The sequence below is a fragment of the Heterodontus francisci genome, unplaced genomic scaffold, assembly GCF_036365525.1.
Source record: "Heterodontus francisci isolate sHetFra1 unplaced genomic scaffold, sHetFra1.hap1 HAP1_SCAFFOLD_454, whole genome shotgun sequence".
Lineage (NCBI taxonomy): Eukaryota > Metazoa > Chordata > Chondrichthyes > Heterodontiformes > Heterodontidae > Heterodontus > Heterodontus francisci.
In genome coordinates, this window is record NW_027141363.1 from 1,297,426 (window position 1) to 1,319,281 (window position 21,856).

The 21,856-nt window shown below is 45.3% G+C and overlaps 1 gene segment (V, D, J or C); it reads left to right on the forward strand.

Moving 5' to 3' along the window:
• The first annotated feature begins 2,953 nt into the window (after window positions 1-2,953).
• Window positions 2,954-3,925, forward strand: LOC137362977 (T cell receptor beta variable 2-like). The segment is given in 2 exon segments: window positions 2,954-2,996; window positions 3,609-3,925. Coding segments are annotated over 2 exon segments (360 nt in total).
• Window positions 3,926-21,856: the final 17,931 nt, after the last annotated feature.

Below are 21,856 nucleotides of genomic sequence, written 5' to 3' on the forward strand. Positions count from 1 at the left end.
TCTCTGGGTGAAGATGTTTCTCCCGAATTCCCAATTGGATTTATTGGTGACTGTCTTATATTGATGACCCCTCCCCCTTTTTCTGGACTCACCCGCAAATGGAAAAAATCTTCTCTACATTTATCTGATCAAAACCACTTTCATAATCTTAAAGAGCTCTATCAGGTCACTCCTCAGCCTTCTCTTTTCTGGAGAAAAGAGCCCCAGTCTGTTCAGTCTTTTCCTGATCATTATAACCTCTCAGTTCTGATATCATCCTTGAACATCTTTCTGTGTCTTCTTCATGTCGAAGACATGTTCACACTGCAATAGATAAACCAAACAGGATACAGAGCTGCAGGCTTTTATCTGAAACAGGTGTTTCTGTTGGTGTTTTTGTTGAACTGCTCCATCTCTCTGAGTCACTGTGCTGACTCCAGGCACAGAAATACAGCGCCGAGCGATTCTCCTGCAGGCTGGAGGACTCCAGGTTGAACTGGGAACCAGTCGGTCGTTTGGCAGTGAAACCCTCCACCGTCCCCTCTGAGTTCACACTTGGTGTAACTGCGGAGTAAAACATCAGCCGCAGCTCCTTCCCCAGGTCCTGTCTGTACCAGAACATGTAACCGCTACTCTGGCCCTCCACACGGCACTCCAGTCCCACTCCCTCCCCAGGAAATCTGGAGACGGCGGTGGGAGTCTGGTGGACCCTCGCTGAGATCGCGCCTGGGGGAAGAGACCGGGAGAGAAGAAGGTCAGTGAACAGGGACAATCTGGGATGTGAAGAATGAAACAAGGAGAGAAAGATAGAGAGAAAGAAAATAAGAAAGACAGCTGTTGACACAAATAATGGGGGTGTGGGGTGGTGGTGAGAAAGATCCCTTACTTTGAAATAAGACCATGAGACTCAGTAACAGATACATCTTTCACTGGAAGCTGAACCTGCAATTGGGAAATCAGTGGAAAGAAGAGAGTTGAGTCTTGTGAGAAGCCACATGAAGACTCAAGCAAGTGATTGAGGTTTGCCCAACACCTCCCTCCCTGATGGGGAACCCACGCCCCTCTCTCTACCATTGGCTGCCAGTAGTTGCTGTTGCATTTGTTGGTATCATTCTGCTGCTGAAGTTGTTGTTGTATTTGTTGTTGTATTTGCTGGTGTTTTTCTCCGACTGAGGTTGTTGGATTTGTTGTTGCTTGAATCTCCTTCTGAGGTAGTTGTTGTAATAAAAGCAAAATACTGCGGATGCTGGAAATCTGAAATAAAAACAAGAAATGCTGGAACCACTCAGCAGGTCTGGCAGCATCTGTGAAAAGAGAAGCAGGATTAAAGTTTCGGGTCAGTGACCCTTCATCGGAACTGACAAATATTAGAAAAGTCACAGGTTATAAGCAAGTGACGTGGGGGTGGGGCTAGAGGTAACAAAGGAGGTCTAGATTGGACCAGGCCACATAGCTGACCAAAAGGGCACGGAGCAAAGGCAAACAATATGTTAATGGTGTGTTGAAAGACAAAGCATGAGTACAGATTAGGTGTTAATACACTGGTGGAGGTAGTTGTTGTTTTTGTTGGTGTTTTCCCCGCTGAGGTTTTAGTTGTACTTGGTTCCTTCCCTGCTTAAGTTGTTGTTCAATTTGGTTTTTGCATGTTGAGGTTGTTGTTGTATTTTTTGGAGTTTTTTTTCCCCTGCTGAGTTTATTTTCTCTTTTTCAATTCATTCATGAGATTTTGGTTGAGGCCAGCATTTATTGTCCATCCCTAATCATCTAATTGAGAAGGTGGTGCTGAGCTGCCTTCTTGAACCGCTGCAGTCACGTGGGGTAGGTAAACCCACAGTGCTGTTAGGAAGGGAGTTTCAGGATTTTGACCCAGTGACAGTGAAGAAACTGTCTTGGCCCCAAAACAAGGCAGCAGGTTGACGGGTCTTATTGGGTCATAGTGTCATGCAGGTCAAATCCAGGCCATTCAGCCCATCGATCCTAGCCTGGCAGCTCGAAAGAGCGACCTCCTCCCATCTTTCTTCATCTTACCCTATCAACAGATTCTTCTATTCCTTTCTCACTCATGTATTTATTCAGCTCCCCCTTAACTGCATCGTCTCTATTCGACCTCAACCCATTCCATTTGGTCTGTAATTCCACATTCTCACCGCTCCCTGGGTTAAAGAACCTCCTCCTGAATTCCCAATTGGATTTATTAAGTACTACCTTACATTTATGATCCCTGGTTTCCATCCTCCCTGTCCAATTGTTCCCACTCCCTGTTCTTTCTGAATAACCCTGCACTTGATCTTGCAGCTTGTCTGCCTCCTTCCCAACATTACAACAGTGACTGCACTTCAAAATGTATTTGACTGTTTGAGGCTGGAGTGAAGCAGAGAGCTGTGGGGCCGAATGGCGCGGATCTGTGCATTGACTTTCATCTGGTTCTGTGCCACAAGCGCCAACACGAGTCGAGTTGGAGAATATAACTAATGACTGAAACAGGTTCAGGGTCTGACACTGAAACGCCTGCAGAATCGGTACTTGCAGTTGCAGCTGGAGCCACTAGGTGCCAGTGTTACTCCACTGTCGCCGCTGCCCAGAACATGCTCAGACAGAGTGAGCTTTCCCCACAGCAGCTCCACAGGTCAACTTGGCAGCTTCTGAAATGTTTCACTTCTCAACTATTTGACAGACACACACAAAAAAAAGCAGTTAGACTTCATCATGTTTGGTCTTTAATATTGACCAGAGGCCCCCTGGATTCCCATGAGGCCTCCTTAGCTCAGCCCCGGAAATGACCTGTCAACATGTCAACATGTGGGAACCAATGAACCATCAGGAAGTTGCCCCTCCCCCCGCCTCCCCCCCAATGGGAACATGAAACACTGGGGAGGAGGGGACAGTAAATGTCACTCAGAACATTGAGATATTCTGCAATAAAGCAGCTCAGTGATTTCACACAATGAACACATGGATCTGTCTCCCTCCAGAGATGACTGTGTCTCACCTCTGGGTTGTGTTACTGGTGTTAAGGGGTAAGGTGGAACTGGACTGGGAGCTGTCAGTCATCCTCACTGCTCTTTGCCTGTGTGACCCCATTGGGGGTTTACCCCCTTACTAGGCACCGTCACTGTGATTGTTAATTCAGCTGCTCTCTTTCTCGTTTTGAATTCCTTTCTCTCTCCCCCTCTCTCTTTCTCTCTGTCTAACGATATATGTACCTCTATGTCTGTCCTTCCCACTCTCCTTTTCTTTCTGTCTCTCTTGCTCTCTCTCCCTGTCCTCTTAGTTCCTTCATGTATGTTGCCCATGCATAGATTGTTGCTGTGTTTCTCCCTCTGTGTGTTTGCTTCCCCCTCTCTCTCTCTGTCTCTGCTTCTCTCCTTTTCTCTCACTCTTTTTCATTCTCTCTCTCTCTCTCTCTCTGTGCATCTCCCCGTCTCCCACCTCTCCCTTCTTACATAGGAACACGGGACATTGAGAACACACAGGAGGTCATTCAGCCCATCATGCCTCTCCCCTCTTTGTGGCCGATGTCAATTTAAACATTGTCTCTGGGTTTATCTTTCTCTCTCTCTCTCTCTGTTTTACAGATGTGGGGGCCGTGCTGATACAACAGACTCCCGCTTCCCTATCCCATTCCCCAGGTTCTCCAGTCAGTATCCAGTGTATTTACCCTGAAGCAACAGCTGGCTCCTATTTCTACTGGTACCGGTGGCATCTGGACCGTGAGCCCGAGAACCTTTTCTATTCCAACGTCCCCGGAACGGTCATTCCCTCCGGTGAGGTGGACGGTTTCACCGCCAGGAGACCCGACAACACCCATTTTTACCTGGAGTCCTCCAGCCTGTGGGCGAATCAATCAGCCGTGTATTACTGTGCCTGGAGTCAGCACAGTGACTCAGAAAGGCGCCGGAGTTCAGCAAATACTCTAAAGGGGGAGGAAAGCACTTGTGGGAGATAAACCTGTCTGTCTATCTCAGTGTCTTTCTGTCTCTCGGACTATCTGCGAGTTTCTGTGTCTCTTTGTGCGTCTCTGCATCTATCTATCTGTCTATCTGTCTATCGATCTGTATCTATCTATGTCTATCTATCTTTCCATCTATCTACGTGTCTATCAATCTATCTATAAATCTATCTGTATCTATCTATCTTTGTGTTTACCTGTCTGTCTGTCTGTCTCTCTGTCTCTATCTATCTATCTGTATCTATCAATCCATCTGTATCTATCTATCGATCCATCTGTATCTATCTATTTATCGATCTCGCTGTCCATTTTTGGTTATTTGCACCATTTATCTATCTATTTATCTCGATCATATATATATATTTGTCATCTCTGTCTCTCACAGTTTCATCTTCTTGCTCTCCTTCGACTCAGAGTACATCAATACATTATGAATTATTAAAAATGCTGCAGCAATGTGCTCAGATCCTTCTCGTTAAGGCAGCCTCTACCTGTAAAGAACAGATTCCGAGGTGGGGTAAATGGGTTCATGGTCCTGTTGAATGAGCTGTCGGTGGTTTTTGACAAGAGTTACACATAGCTCCCTGTTGTACATGTCCCCAATGATTCATACAATGCAAAAGTGAGACACCTCCCCAGATAGGTCTCTCACTGGAACACCTGCCTCCTGACGGCGGTTTGAGCATCTGTTCAAAACAGTTAACCCACTTCTTCATGACACTGTCGCTTTTCAAAGTATCTAAGATTTCACCCCAATGTAAAACATAACCCTTGAATTGTCGTTTAGCACAGGGGAAATAACTTTTGATCTGCCGAATACAAACAAGCAACTTAATGTGCCTTATATATTTATAGAATCCTACAGCAGAGCCGAGGCCATTCAGCCCATCGAGCCTGGCCCGGCTGTTCGAAAGAGCTACCCTTCAACACCAATCAGACACAAGCAACGGGAGCCAGATACAGACGGGAAGCAGTTCCTTATTCAAGCTCCTTTCGGCCAGGGGGTGTTATTATTCTGTCATACCCAGAAGTGAGGTGTCAGAAGGAAACCCTGTTTCCAGTGCTGTCATTTCCGCTCTCTGCTTTATCTTCAGCCGCCTGATATTGGTTCATGAACAGATTCAGCCTTCAGTCTGCAGGATGCAGTTAGTCAAACTCTTCCTAATCGTCTGCTCTCTTCTTCCATGTAGGTATTCATTGTTCATAAAGATACCTGTGCTAAAATACTTGCTGTGTTTTCATTCACTGCTAACTTCTATCAAACTAGATTGATAAAACATCATTGCAGTCGATTTTCTGTCATTTCTTAAACTACATACTTTACTTTCACTGTAAATAATATTTACTTAATGAAATTGTTGACTGAATGAAAGTTACTTATATATTCGTGACGCTACTACAGCTATCTTTAACCGATAAGTTTGCCCTAATTCTGGGTTAATTTGTCTCTCTCATGTCACTTGCTACATTATTTTTCAGTCACTATATCTATCTGTTTATTATCTATATATCTACCAATATATCATTTAACTATATATTGTCTGCCTATATAGTTATCTAGTATTATCTAATTATCTATTTTGATAGTTATAGTTGGTTATCATATGTCACAATATGTTCTAAACTTTTTTAAACTATTCTCCTTATTTCTCAAGGCAAAACTCTAGCAGAGGTGATACACCAGTGGCCAACTCTGGTGGCAGTGAAGAGAGGCGAAGCAGCAGAATTAAACTGTTACCAGAATGACAGTAGTAAGAGCGTTATGCTGTGGTATCGGCAGTATGCCGGGCAGGGGCTCACCCTAATGGGCTATTCTTACACTGGAAGCTCACCCACGTACGAAGGAAAATTTGAAGAGGAGGTGAAGATTATAAGGCCCGAGGACAAACGATGCAGCCTGAGGGTCCTCAAGGTTAAGGCTGTGGATGCGGCGGTGTATTACTGTGCAGCCAGGGAGCACAGCGCTGCAGACTGCCTTAGTGCCAGTACAAAAACCAACAGGGTGAACAACACAACTGACTGACATACAGGAGCAGTGACAATGGTTTATGTCTCTCCCTGCCTCACCGGCCGTTTTCCAAGCTGGTGATTCCCGGATTCCTGAACCTTCATCATGGGCTGAATGACAGGGAATAGCACAAGGTCCGAGGAACAGAGAGAGAAGGAAAGAGAGAGATGTGTCTCAGATCCCCTGCAAAATTTCAAAGTCCTCGTCTACACCGTTTAATTTCTGGCACTGAGTATGTTAAAACTGAGTCACAGTCTCTGTCCTATACTTGATTAATTAAAAGGTTAATTAATGATGTAAATAAGACAGATAGTTTACATCACCATTGTGAAGCGATGGATAGAGTATCAATCATCTACAAGGTACAAGTCAGGAGTGTGATGGAATACTCTCCATTTGCCTGGATGATGCAGCTCCAACAACACTCAGGAAGCTCAACACGATCCAGGACATAGCAGCCCGGTTGTTCAGTACCCCACCTACCACCTTCAACACTCACTCCCTTCACCACAGTGGCAGCAGTGTATACCATCTACAAGATGCACTGCAGCAAAGCATCGAGTGTCCTTAGACAGCACCTTCCAAGCCCACCAACTCTACCACCAGAAGGACAAGGGCAGTAGACTCATGGGAACACCACCACCTGCAAGTTCCCCTCCAAGCAACACACCATCCTGACTTGGAACTATATTGCCGTTTCTTCACTGTCACTGGGTCAAAATCCTGGGACTCCCTTCCTAACAGCACTGTGGGTGTACCTCCCCCACATGGACTGCAGTGGTTCAAAAAGGCAGCTCATCACCACCTTCTCAAGGGCAAATAATTGCTGGTCTTGCAAAAGAAATTCACGTCCCATGAACGAATAAGAAAAAGAAATTATTTCAGCTCTTCCACGACTTCAAGACGCCCCAAGACAGTTAACAGCCAATTAAGAACTGGACAATGATGGTCAGATCCTCTGCTATCTCTTCTCTTGCTTTGATTTTTTTTTATTCATTCTGGGGACCAGGGTCCCTCTGAGAAGGCCAGCAGTTATTCAACATCGCTAATTGCCCTGGAGAAGGTGTCTGCTGCCTTGTAGATAACTGAAGGGCTTGCTGGGTCATTTCGGAGAGCAGTGTACTTAAAATACGGAATTCAATTGGTGTACAGCACCATTCCATAGGCAGCATAGACAGACAGATAGCTGGCGAGGAAGATAGATAGATAGATAGATAGATAGATAGATAGATAGATAGATAGATAGATAGATAGATAGATAGATAGATAGATAGATAGATAGATAGAGAGAGCGAGCGATCTCATGGCTTCGGTGTGAACACGAGCTCAGAAAGTGGCGAGGGGGAGACAAGGGGAGAGAAGAAAGAAGGAAAAGGTAGCAGAAGGAAGCAAGCAAAAGAATGGGGGAACAACTTAAAGGTAGGGGCGGGGATCATTGCCTTGAGATAACTTCCTCTTATGATGATCCGATCTGCCTACACCTCATCTCTCTCCCTCCCTTAAAACCCAGAGTAACCAGCAGAAAGTCTCTCAGATCCACCGCAAACATGCCTTTCAGTTTCATCGTCTTTGTTATTTCCCTTCTGGCGCTGAGTAGGTTAAAATTCTGTCCCAATCACTCTTCTACATTTGATCAACTGAAAGGGATGATTAATGATCTTAATAAAACTGAGCGGCGGTGACTTGTGAAATCAGTAATCGATTATTTAATATAAGACAGTGAACTCATTCATCTGTCCCCTAGTTTGGGAAGACAAGTGTTATTAATATGATGTTAACTCTTTAATGTTTGCACCACTTGCAAGCTTTTGGATTGCACAATTCTATTTTACAGTTGTAAAAATCCAGGTTCTTGTAGGAAATTAGGACACAGACCGAATTTCCGTCGTTAATTCGGTGCAACACCGACGCCCATCGTCTCAATTGTAACTCCATCGATACTAGTTCATTCCCTCTAATTTCTCTTTCTAGGTGTTTGCCGGGGTGATGTGATACATCAATGGCCTCAGTCACTGGCTGTTAAACAACCAGGACCCGTGGAAATGAACTGTCTGCAGAAAGGAAAGATTCGCGATAACATGTACTGGTATCGTCAGTCCCCCGGCGGAGGATTCCTGTTAATCGGGTTTAACTTTCTAAGCAATGAACCTCAGTATGAAGAGGGTTTTAAGAGCGGGTTTGTTATTACCAGGACTCTGGACAATAAGAAATCCACTCTGACGATCGAGAGTGTGAACGCCACGGACGAGGCGGTGTATTTCTGTGCAGCTGGTGATGGGACACAGCGGTTCAGAGTCATTGGCCACCTTGACAAAAACCCTCACACGTCTCCCTTCAAACGGGTGCATTTAACCCAGCATTCGGTGAAGAGCAGCCCTGGCTGATCGGATGCGGATCTGCACCTGTTCAGTGCCCGTTCGAGTGGCAGAACGCCCATGTTCTAACTCCCCACAACCTCCAGACAGACAACACACACTGTCTGTGCCCACACCTGTATAATGGTTCATCGAACAGCTCTTCAACCCGTACCTCGGTTACACCACACCTGGAGCTCTGTGCACAATTCTCAGCTCTATGTACTTTGTTTAGACGACACCTGAAGTGCTGAGGACAATGCTGAGGGTGACCTGATAGAGGTGTTCAAGATTATGAAGGAATATGATAGGGTAGAGGAAGAGAAAATGCCTGCACTTGTAGGGAAGGTCATGAATACATCATACTCACTAATAACTCCAAGAAATGAATTTACACAGAGTGGTGAGAATGTGGAATTCACTAGCACACAGAAATAAATGATGTGTATCACCAGATATATGTAAATGGATGCTGGATAAAAACATTAGGCAGCAGGAAATAGCACCTCATACTGATAGGGCTGGATGAAGACATTGTTTATGTTCTTTCATCAGATGTGGGAATAAAATGTGAGAATAAACTAACCAGCAATATAAACACAGATGGTAGGAGCTTTTACATAACAAGCAAGAGAGTAGCTAAAGTTGACGTTGGTTCCTTCCAGGTAAAGACAGGAGAAATCACCATGGGGAATGGGGAAATGGCAGGGGAATTGAACTAATATTTTGTGCCTGTCTTCACAGTTGAAGACACAAGTTCCATCCCAGAAATAGGCAGTAATCTGGGGCCTAAAAAGAGTGAGGAAATTAAGGATATTCATATCAATTGAGAAAAAGTTTTGGAGAAACTTGGGGGATTAAAATCTGACAAGTCCCCTGGAACAGATGGATTATATACCAGAGTTCTAAAAGAGATAGCTGCAGAGAGAGTGGGGGCGCTGGTTATGATTTTACAGAATTCCTTAGATTCAGGAATGGTCCCATCGGATTGAAAGCTGACAAATGTTACACGGCTTTTCAAGAAAAGAGGCAGTGAGAAATCTCAGGATAAGGGATCAATCATTCCGGACTGAGATGAGGAGAAATGACTTCACTCAAAGGGTTGTGAAACTTTGGATTTCTCTATCCCAGAGTGTTGTGGATGCTCCTTCACTGAATACATTTAAGGCTGGAATTTTTGATCCCTCAGGAAATCAAGGGATATGGGGAGTAGGCAAGAAAGTGGAATTGAAGCCCAAGATCAGCCGTGATGGTATTGAATGACGGAGCAGGCTCGATGGGATATATGGTCTACATCTACTCCAATTTCTTGTGTTCTGTGGGTCTCAAGTCATATGTCGGCCAGACCAGGTAAGGATGGCGGATTTCCTTCCCTAAAAGACATGAGTGCGCCAGCTGGGTGTCAGGGCACCTTAACAGAGACGAGCTTTCAATTGCAGATTTTCTGATGAAATAATTGTATTGATTCATTAATTAAATTTAAATTCCACCATCTGACCTGGTAAGATACTAACGCATGTCCCCTGGAGATTCACCCCGGCCTATGGGCGGCACAGTGGCGCAGTGGTTAGCACTGCAGCCTCACAGCTCCAGGGACGCGGGTTCGATTCTGGGCACTGCCTGTGTGGAGTTTGCAAGTTCTCCCTGTGTCTGCGTGGGTTTTCTCCGGGTGCTCCGGTTTCCTCCCACAAGCCAAAAGACTTGCAGGTTGGTAGGTAATTTGGCCATTATAAATTGTCACTAGTATAGGTAGGTGGTAGGGAAATATAGGGACAGATGGGGATGTTTGGTTGGAATATGGGATTAGTGTAGGATTAGTATAAATGGGTGGTTGATGGTCGGCACAGACTCGGTGGGCCGAAGGGCCTGTTTCAGTGCTGTATCTCTAATCTAATCTAATCTAATCTAATCTAATTCGATGTCACCAGCGTCAGCAGCCGAAACAATGGATAAAAAATGGGAAGATGGAGCAATTTCAAAGCATGTCTTCAAAATGCCTATTTTATCAATTGCACGTTGCAAATATCAGGTGCCTGTAGTTACACATTACAGCCACGAGATGGGGATGGAGCTCCACCACAGCCTGAGTCCCACTCGCTTCTGTGAAGACTGAGCGAGCAAAGCAGCAGTGACTTGACCAATCCACCTAATCGTCAATTCCACTAACTCTGAAACAGATTCAAATCATAACCATTCCACACAAAATAGACAATTGGATTTCCCCAAGTCTGCTCGTTCATAGTGACTGGTTTGAGCAACACTTGTGATATACTGAAACAGATGATCTGAAGGAAGTAAAGAGGGGAAGCAAAGTGAGAAAACAGTGAAAGAAAAATGGATAAGGTGGCATTTTATATAAAAAATCATATTCAGGGATGCGCACATCACTGACAAGGTCAGCATTCATTACCTTTGCCGAATTGCTCTTAACTGAATGACTTGCTCGCCCATTTCAGAGGCAGTTAACAGTGAACTACATTGCTATCAGGTGATACATTTTGGCAGAATGGAGACAGAGAGGAAATACAGACTTAATGACACAGGCCTAAAGAGTGTTCAAGGACAGAGGGACCTGGGGGTTAATGTGCATAGATCTTTGAAGGTGGCAGGACATATGGAGAGAGAGGTTCACAAAGCTTATGGGATCTCGAGATTTATAATTAGAGGTAAAAGTACAAAAGCAGGGAGATTGAGCTCAACATTTATAAGGCTCTTGTTAGGCCCCAACTTGTGTATTGAGTCCAGTTCTGGTCACCACACTTGAGGAAGGATGTAGGGTCCTTGAGAGGGTGCAGAGGAGATTTACTGGAATGGTTCCAGGGATGAGAGATTTTAGCGACATGGTTAGGTTGTTGAAGCTGTGGTTTGTTCTCCTTGGAGCAAAGGAAATTGAGGGCAGATTTGGTAGAAGTGTACAAAATGAAGAGAGGTTTAGGTAAAGTAGACAAAAGAAAAGCTGTTCCCATGAGCTGATGGTACAAGGACGAGGGGACACTGGTTCTTGTGCCCATGATCTCAAATCTGTGCCCCTCTGGTTACCGACCCACCTGTCACTGCAAACAGTGTCTCATTACTTACTCTATCAAAACCCCTCATGGTTCTGAACACCTCTATTGAATCTCCTCTTCACCTTCTCTGGAAAGAGGAAGACAGTCCTAACTCTTCCAAACTCTCCGAATAATCTACACCTCCACACATTGCACCCTTCAGGAGATTCCCGAACCTCTGGAATTGTTTGCACATTGCAAGTCATTGCTGTACATTCAATATTCTTCACAACTAAGGAGGAACAATGTGCTTTGCATTGAGAAACAAGAGGTTCTATTGGACGGTCATGCAGTGAAAGTATCTCCACACTGCAACACCAGAGAAGGCGCAGAGGGGAGGAGAGAGAGGGCTACAGAGTGTGACAAGGGGGCTGAGATAGGAGGCTTCAAATTCCCACATCATGCTGTGTACTGTTTACCTCCATCTACTGTTTCTGCTGCTCCCAGGTTACTGCTCCTACTTGGAGGGAAATTCAGGCCCCAGTTAATCAGCTTTGAGACACAATTCCTGCTGATATCGAAGGGCTCCAATCAGTTAGAGATTTACTGGTTTGGTTTTGCTGTTGAGGACAAGTGTCGCTATTTAGCGCCACTGCAGTTATGCCCAGCGATTCTGGGAATCAGCACATGACCCCTGTGCTGGGGTATCATGCGGCTGATCGGCTGTGGTGTGCATCGTGAGCTTTACCATTAAATCTGTTTTCTGACTTTTCTTCCCCTCTTTACTTCCTTCAGATCATCTGTTTTAGTATATCACAAGTGTTGCTCAAACCAGTCACTATGAACGAACAGACTTGGGGAAATCCAGTTGTCTATTTTGTGTGGAATGGTTATGATTTGAAAGTGGGAAATAATGTCCAGAGACGAAGTTTGAAAGGGGAAATCATTAACCAAAAAACACAAAAGAAGATCCGAGTGGGAAATCATTAACCAGAAAGTGGAAAAGTATGTCCAGAGACTAAGTCCGAAAGGGCAAATGGTTAACCAGAAAATCCGTCCAATAATGTCCAGAGACCTCAGTGTGAAAGGGGAAATAATGAAGCAAATCAACCTTCCCCGGGCTGCCTATTAAAAGCGGCAAAACTCATTGGAAAGAACCGCAGTCAGAAGTTGAAGTGACAACTCATTAACCAAAAAAAAAAAGAAGAGTTGGAAGTGGGAAATCATTAACCAAAATGCAAATGCAGAAACTGGTTAATGATTTGTCCACATTTTACAATTGGTTTATGAGTTGTCACTACAACTTTTCACTGCGGTTGGTTACAATGAGTCTTGCCGGGCTTAATAGTCGGCGTTCGGGGCGTTTTTGCCGAGGAGGCCGTGTTTCCATGCACCTTTCCCGGCATGTTTTTGCAAGGTTGGGTCGGTGGTTCATTGATGGGTGTCCGGGTGTCCGGCCAGGGTCTGAGAGCCCATCCTGGGGAGGGTTGAGGCGGGGGAGAGGGAGAAGGAGAAGGAGAGCCTCCCCTCTTCCTCGGTACCTGTGTCTATGTGAGGACAGGGGCATCCGCCGCTGCTCGATCCAGGCCGGTCGGACGATCGGGATCCGCCCGGGGAGGGACTTTCAAATCTATCGGGTCGGACCACCAAATCCTGCGGGGATTCGGGATCCAATTCGCGGGTACGATCGGCACCTCGTCCCGCTGTCCGGTTCCCCCATTGACTACAATGGGTTTCATGGAAGCCTGAGCTCAGACTCGGTTTTCTCCGCTATCTCGGACCTTCGGGATCCGCCCGGGAGGGACTTTGAAATCTATCGGGTCGGACCACCAAATCCTGCGGGGATTCGGGATCCAATTCGCGGGTACGATCGGCACCTCGTCCCGCTGACTACAACGGGAGTTAATATTTGTGTTTGAAATGATGGGTGAATCTGATAACAATTCTCTCTCCCCAGAAATGAAGTAAGATTGAGGGACTGGAGTAAAGGTCAGTAATAGTGCAATGTATTTTCCATGACTTAGTGACAAACTCTGTGATTTTAAAGTTTACTCATTCACACCTGTGTGGTTTTAAAGTTTACTCATTCACACCGGTGTGTTTAAAGTTTACTCATTCACACCGGTGTGTTTAAAGTTTACTCATTCACACCGCTGTGTTTAAAGTTTACTCATTCACACCGGTGTGTTCAAAGTTTACTCATTCGCACCGCTGTGTTCAAAGTTTACTCATTCGCACCGCTGTGTTCAAAGTTTACTCATTCGCACCGCTGTGTTCAAAGTTTACTCATTCGCACCGCTGTGTTCAAAGTTTACTCATTCGCACCGCTGTGTTCAAAGTTTACTCATTCGCACCGGTGTGTTCAAAGTTTACTCATTCTCACCAGTGTGTTCAAAGTTTACTCATTCACACCGGTGTGTTCAAAGTTTACTCATTCTCACCGGTGTGTTCAAAGTTTACTCATTCTCACCAGTGTGTTCAAAGTTTACTCATTCACACCGCTGTGTTCAAAGTTTACTCATTCGCACCGGTGTGTTCAAAGTTTACTCATTCTCACCAGTGTGTTCAAAGTTTACTCATTCACACCGCTGTGTTCAAAGTTTACTCATTCACACCGCTGTGTTCAAAGTTTACTCATTCACACCGCTGTGTTCAAAGTTTACTCATTCACACCGCTGTGTTCAAAGTTTACTCATTCACACCGCTGTGTTCAAAGTTTACTCATTCACACCGCTGTGTTCAAAGTTTACTCATTCACACCGCTGTGTTCAAAGTTTACTCATTCACACCGCTGTGTTCAAAGTTTACTCATTCGCACCGCTGTGTTCAAAGTTTACTCATTCGCACCGGTGTGTTCAAAGTTTACTCATTCTCACCAGTGTGTTCAAAGTTTACTCATTCACACCGGTGTGTTCAAAGTTTACTCATTCTCACCGGTGTGTTCAAAGTTTACTCATTCTCACCAGTGTGTTCAAAGTTTACTCATTCACACCGCTGTGTTCAAAGTTTACTCATTCGCACCGGTGTGTTCAAAGTTTACTCATTCTCACCAGTGTGTTCAAAGTTTACTCATTCACACCGCTGTGTTCAAAGTTTACTCATTCACACCGCTGTGTTCAAAGTTTACTCATTCACACCGCTGTGTTCAAAGTTTACTCATTCACACCGCTGTGTTCAAAGTTTACTCATTCACACCGCTGTGTTCAAAGTTTACTCATTCACACCGCTGTGTTCAAAGTTTACTCATTCACACTCCTCTTGCCCTGTGACGACCGCTGATAGTTTTTCCTGCCGGATTGTCGACTGAACTTTCCTTTATTGGCTTATGTACAGAATATAAGAGCAGAGAGGTTATGCTCGAACTGTAGAAAGCTCTAGTTTGACCACGACATATAGGAGGAAAGATTGGAACAGGCTGGAATTGTTTTCTTTGGAACTGAGGCGAGATTTAATTGAAGTGTATAAAATGACGATGGGCTGAGATAGAGTGGATAGATAGGAAGGACCCATTTCCCTTCGCAGACAATTCAAGTAATTGGAAGAGAGATGAGGGCTAATTTTTTCACCCAGGTAGGGAACTGGAATTCACAGACTGAAAGGGTGGTAGAAACCCTCATCGCGTATAAAAAAACACTCGGAAGGAATCATTTCTCCACGTCTACCCTGTCCCGTCGAACACTCTCGAAGAACGTACCGCACGGTTTAGAAACCGAGTAAAGCTCCGTTTAAATCCCGCCCTGCACATAAAATGGAGGGAGAATTCCCGCCCTGCACGTAAAATGGAGGTAGAATCCCCCCTGCACATAAAATGGAGGGAGAATCCCCCCCTTCACGTAAAATGGAGGTAGAATCCCCCCCTGCACGTAATATGGAGGGAGAATCCCCCCCTGCACGTTAAATGGAGGGAGAAATCCCCCCTGCACGTTAAATGGAGGGAGAATTCTCCCCTGCACGTTAAATGGAGGGAGAATCCCCCCTGCACGTAAAATGGAGGGAGAATCCCCCCCTGCACGTAAAATGGAGGGAGAATCCCCCCCTGCACGTAAAATGGAGGGAGAATCCCCCCCTGCACGTAAAATGGAGGGAGAATCCCCCCCTGCACGTAAAATGGAGGGAGAATCCCCCCCTGCACGTAAAATGGAGGGAGAATCCCCCCCTGCACGTAAAATGGAGGGAGAATCCCCCCTGCACGTAAAATGGAGGGAGAATCCCCCCCTGCACGTAAAATGGAGGGAGAATCCCCCCCTGCACGTAAAATGGAGGGAGAATCCCCCCCTGCATGTAAAATGGAGGGAGAATCCCCCCCTGCATGTAAAATGGAGGGAGAATCCCCCCCTGCATGTAAAATGGAGGGAGAATCCCCCCCTGCACGTAAAATGGAGGGAGAATCCCCCCCTGCACGTAAAATGGAGGGAGAATCCACCCCTTCACGTAAAATGGAGGGAGAATCCACCCCTTCACGTAAAATGGAGGGAGAATCCACCCCTTCACGTAAAATGGAGGGAAAATCCCCCCTTCATGTAAAATGGAGGTAGAATCCCCCCCTGCACGTTAAATGGAGGGAGAATTCTCCCCTTCACGTAAAATGGAGGGAGAATCCACCCCTTCACGTAAAATGGAGGGAGAATCCACCCCTTCACGTAAAATGGAGGGAGAATCCACCCCTTCACGTAAAATGGAGGGAGAATCCACCCCTTCACGTAAAATGGAGGGAAAATCCCCCCTTCACGTAAAATGGAGGTAGAATACCCCCCTGCACGTTAAATGGAGGGAGAATTCTCCCCTTCACGTAAAATGGAGGGAGAATCCCCCTCTACACATAAAATGGAGGGAGATACCTCTCTACGTATAAAATAGAGGGTGTTCCACCTGTACATATAAAATGGAGGGGATCCCACAGACACTTCACCCATTTTAAAACACTTTTTAAACATTTTTATACCAGAAACAGGGCCGAGTATCATATAAACAGAGGCGTGGTCAAATACATTCTTAACTGGTGCATTGGGGTGAGGGGGAGAGAGAGACAGAGAGAGACAGTAAACTTTGAGGAGGACACAAATAGACTACAAAGGGAGCTGGAGAGAGACCGACAAAGGGAGAGAGAGAAAAAGAGGGAGAAGGAGAGATGGAGGGAGAGAGAAATAGAGAGAAGCAGAAAAGGTGTGTGAGAGAGAGAGAGAGAGAGAGAGACAGAATCATGGACAGAGGGGGAGAGAATCAGATAGGGAGAGAGACAGGGGGAGAATGAGATAGGAACAGAGAGAGATACAGAGACTGACACGCACACACACACAGAGGTGGAGGTTGCTGTCTCAATCCTTTGATCCTTCGGTTTATAACTCTTATTTGTCTGGAATTGGGTGTTGCTGAGAGAGTGTTTGTGTAACCTTGGGCAATTCCTGGACTCCTGCTGTGCTGGAGTTGGCAGATTACACAGAGAGACAGACAGGCTGAGAGAGGGAGAGAGAGACACACACAGACAGGCTGAGAGTGAGAGACACACACACAGGCAGGCTGAGAGTGAGAGAGAGACACACACACAGGCAGGCTGAGAGTGAGAGAGAGACACACAGGCAGGCTGAGAGAGAGAGAGAGACAGACACACACACAGACAGGCTGAGAGAGAGAGAGAGAGACACACAGGCAGGCTGAGAGTGAGAGAGAGACACACACAGGCAGGCTGAGAGAGAGAGAGAGACACACACACACACACAAATAGAGAGAGAGAGAGCAGGAAAGGACAGGGTAAACACATCCACGCTTCCCAGTCTCTGGCTCTGTGTCGAGGGATGTATTTGGAAGACGGGGAGTCACTGAGAGATTGTTTTATGTCAGTGTGTGAGAGAAAGAGCTCTGGGCTCTCGCTGTGTTTTATTTCTCTTCAAAAATGCTTTGCTGTGTTTGAATCAATTTTATTTCTCTTATTCCCAAGGAGAATCTTTTCGGACGATGCAGAGGGAGAATCTTTTGGCCGCGTGGAATTCTCAGACAAGGGAGGGAAAATAATAATAAATAGATATGTGTCATTGTCAAATTCATTTCTACATACAGAGCAGAAAACGGGGCTGATAGAAAAACAAAGTGCTGCAAATGCTCAGTATTTCGAACACACTTTTTATTTCACATTTCCAGTATCCGCACTATTTTGATTTGATGTTTTCCGGGGGGGGGGGGGTCTGTGGATTTATTTTATCCACGAGGGAGGGGGTTGGAGTGTTTGCTCCCAAAGGGAATAGTTTGGGAAGAGCTGCTCCAGGACAGTCAATGTAATTCCCTACATTTCCCCCCCTCTCTCTCTCTCTCTCTCCATCTCTTGCTGCAACTTGTTCCCTGAACCTTCTTCCTAACTTGTGTTTCTTCACATCTTTAAATCCCTATCTCTGTATCTCTCAACATCCTTTCTATCTCTGCCTGTCTCCTTGTGACCCAGGGGGAGTGGGAATATTTCTATTTCCCTCTCTATTACTCGCTCTGTCTCTCCATGTTGGGTCCCTTTAAGAATCTGGTGCCGACCCCACCCGAAACCGGGGAATCTCGGCTGGCGCCTTTTCTCTGACCCTTGATCTCCAGACACGTGGGGAGAGGCAGCCAATCAGAGCTCACACTGACGCCCTGGCGGGAAGGAGACGTCATCGGCCGCCATGTTTGCGTGTCGTCATCAGCCGCCGTCGAACAGAGTCCGGGGGAACTATTTAAATGTGGGACTCTGTAAACGGGGGAACTATTTAAATGTGGGACTCTGTAAACGGGGGAACTATTTAAATGTGGGACTTTGTAAACGGGGGAACTATTTAAATGTGGGACTCTAAACGGGGGAACTATTTAAATGTGGGACTCTAAACGGGGGAACTATTTAAATGTGGGACTTTGTAAACGGGGGAACTATTTAAATGTGGGACTCTAAACGGGGGAACTATTTAAATGTGGGACTCTGTAAACGGGGGAAATATTTAAATGTGGGACTCTGTAAACGGGGGAACTATTTAAATGTGGGACTCTGTAAACGGGGGAACTATTTAAATGTGGGACTCTAAACGGGGGAACTATTTAAATGTGGGACTCTGTAAACGGGGGAACTATTTAAATGTGGGACTCTGTAAACGGGGGAACTATTTAAATGTGGGACTCTAAACGGGGGAACTATTTAAATGTGGGACTCTGTAAACGGGGGAACTATTTAAATGTGGGACTCTAAACGGGGTAACTATTTAAATGTGGGACTCTGTAAACGGGGGAACTATTTAAATGTGGGACTCTAAACGGGGGAACTATTTAAATGGGACTCTGTAAACGGGGGAACTATTTAAATGTGACTCTTCCGGGGGAACTATTTAAATGTGACTCTATTCCTGGGGAAGTATTTAAATGTGACTCTGTAAACGTGGGAACTATTTAAATGTGACTCTGTTCCTGGGGAAGTATTTAAATGTGACTCTGTTCCTGGGGAAGTATTTAAGTGTGACTCTGTAAACGGGGGAAGTATTTGAATGTGACTCTGTTCCTGGGGAAGTATTTAAGTGTGACTCTGTAAACGGGGGAAGTATTAAAATGTGACTCTGTTCCTGGGGAAGTATTTAAGTGTGACTCTGTAAACGGGGGAAATATTTAAATGTGACTCTGTTCCTGGGGAAGTATTTAAATGTGACTCTGTTCCTGGGGAAGTATTTAAGTGTGACTCTGTAAACGGGGGAAGTATTTGAATGTGACTCTGTTCCTGGGGAAGTATTTAAATGTGACTCTGTTCCTGGGGAAGTATTTAAATGTGACTCTGTTCCTGGGGAAGTATTTAAATGTGACTCTTCCGGGGGAAGTATTTAAATGTGACTCTTCCGGGGGAAGTATTTAAATGTGACTCTTCCGGGGGAAGTATTTAAATGTGACTCTGTTCCTGGGGAAGTATTTAAATGTGACTCTGTTCCTGGGGAAGTATTTAAATGTAACTCTGTTCCTGGGGGGGTCTTCAAATTAAAACATAAACACAGATTCATTTCCCTCCTCCTCCTCCTCTTGTCTGACTGTCTCAGGGTTTTTTTTGAATATTGTTCCATTCTCCACTTCTTCCATGTGTCTGAAGTCTTTGAAGTTTGTCAGACATTGGTAAACTACTTCATGTGGTGTTCTGTAAATAACTTCCATTCTGTGTATCTGCAAGGGACACAATTCAAATTCTCACCTTATTGCATCAACCAAAAGCTACAGGTCCATTCAAACACCCCCTATTTCCTGTCTCTGCAAAGATAGCTCACACTTCCCCAATGCAGGAATGTCTGAATGGAAACAGCTTTGGACACATTTCCCAACACGTTTGCTAAAACTTTTCACGATGAAGCTCGATTCAACTGACAAGACTCCAAGCCCCAAATTGAATCTTCCCGATATAAAAAAAGTGACGCAAATGAAATCCCAGATCTCTCTGTCCCTGCAGAGTGGATTTCTTTCCCTCTCTGAGTGAGAGGAACAGGAGGGAGAGAGACGCAGGAGACTGAGGGAATCAGAAGGGGAGAGGAGGGATTGCTGGCTGTTATCATTTTGCTTCTTTTGGGATCTTGCTGTGAACAAATAGCCTGCACAATTTTCCTACATGACAACAATGAGGACACTTTAAAATTCAGCTTCCTGAGGGTCTGAGTGTGGATTCTTCAGTGTTTTTACAAGAAGTTTGTGAATCTGAGGGTGAAATGAAACATACGGCAGCCATTTTAGCTTGAGAGTCAGTTCGCAGAGTGGATTTCTCTCCCTCTCTGACTGAGAGGAACAGGAGGGAGAGTGAGGGAATCAGAGGGGAGAGGAGGGATAGCTGGCTGTTATCACACTGCTGCTTTTGGGATCTTGCTGTGTACAAATGCCCTGAACATTTCCTACATGACAACAATGAGAACACTTTAAAATTCAGCTTCCTGAGGGTCTGAGTGTGGATTCCTTGGTGTTTTTAACAACAAATTTGTAAATCTGAGGGTGAAATGAAACATACGGCAGCCATTTTAGCTTGAGAGTCAGTTCGCAGAGTGGATTTCTCTGTGAGTGAGAGGAAAAGGAGGGAGAGAGATGCAGGAGAGTGAGGGAATCAGAAGGGATTGCTGGCTGTTATTACACTGCTGCTTTTGGGATCTTGCTGTGTACAAATCTCCTGTTGCATTTCCTACATGACAACAATGAGAACACTTTAAAATTCAGCTTCCTGAGGGTCTGAGTGTGGATTCCTTGGTGTTTTTAACAACAAATTTGTAAATCTGAGGGTGAAATGAAACATACGGCAGCCATTTTAGCTTGAGAGTCAGTTCGCAGAGTGGATTTCTCTGTGAGTGAGAGGAAAAGGAGGGAGAGAGATGCAGGAGAGTGAGGGAATCAGAAGGGATTGCTGGCTGTTATTACACTGCTGCTTTTGGGATCTTGCTGTGTACAAATCTCCTGTTGCATTTCCTACATGACAACAATGAGAACACTTTAAAATTCAGCTTCCTGAGGGTCTGAGTGTGGATTCCTGGGTGTTTTTACAAGAATTTTCTGAATCTGTGCGTGAAATGAAACATACGGCAGCCATTTTAGCTTGAGAGTCATTTCGCAGAGTGGATTTCTCTCTCTGAGTGAGAGGAACAGGAGGGAGAGAGACGCAGGAGAGTGAGGGAATCAGAGGGGGAGAGGAGGGATAGCTGGCTGTTATCACACTGCTGCTTTTGGGATCTTGCTGTGTACAAATCCCTGCACAATTTCCTACATGACAACAATGACAACACTTTAAAATTCAGCTTCCTGAGGGTTTGAGTGTGGATTCCTGGGTGTTTTTAAAAGAATTCTCTGAATCTGAGGGTGAAATGAAACATACGGCAGCCATTTTAGCTTGAGAGTCAGTTCGCAGAGTGGATTTCTCTCTCTCTCTGAGTGAGAGGGACGGGCAGGAGAGTGAGGGAATCAGAGGGGGAGAGGAGGGATAGCTGGCTGTTATCACACTGCTGCTTTTGGGATCTTGCTGTGTACAAATGCCCTGAACATTTCCTACATGACAACAATGAGAACACTTTAAAATTCAGCTTCCTGAGGGTCTGAGTGTGGATTCCTTGGTGTTTTTAACAACAAATTTGTAAATCTGAGGGTGAAATGAAACATATGGCAGCCATTTTAGCTTGAGAGTCAGTTCGCAGAGTGGATTTCTCTCTCTGAGTGAGAGGAACAGGAGGGAGAGATACGCAGGAGAGTGAGGGAATCAGAGGGGGAGAGGAGGGATAGCTGGCTGTTATCACACTGCTGCTTTTGGGATCTTGCTGTGTACAAATCCCTGCACAATTTCCTACATGACAACAATGACAACACTTTAAAATTCAGCTTCCTGAGGGTTTGAGTGTGGATTCCTGGGTGTTTTTAAAAGAATTCTCTGAATCTGAGGGTGAAATGAAACATACGGCAGCCATTTTAGCTTGAGAGTCAGTTCGCAGAGTGGATTTCTCTCTCTGAGTGAGAGGAACAGGAGGGAGAGATACGCAGGAGAGTGAGGGAATCAGAAGGGGAGAGGAGGGATAGCTGGCTGTTATCATTTTACTTCTTTTGGGATCTTGCTGTGTACAAATAGCCTGAACAATTT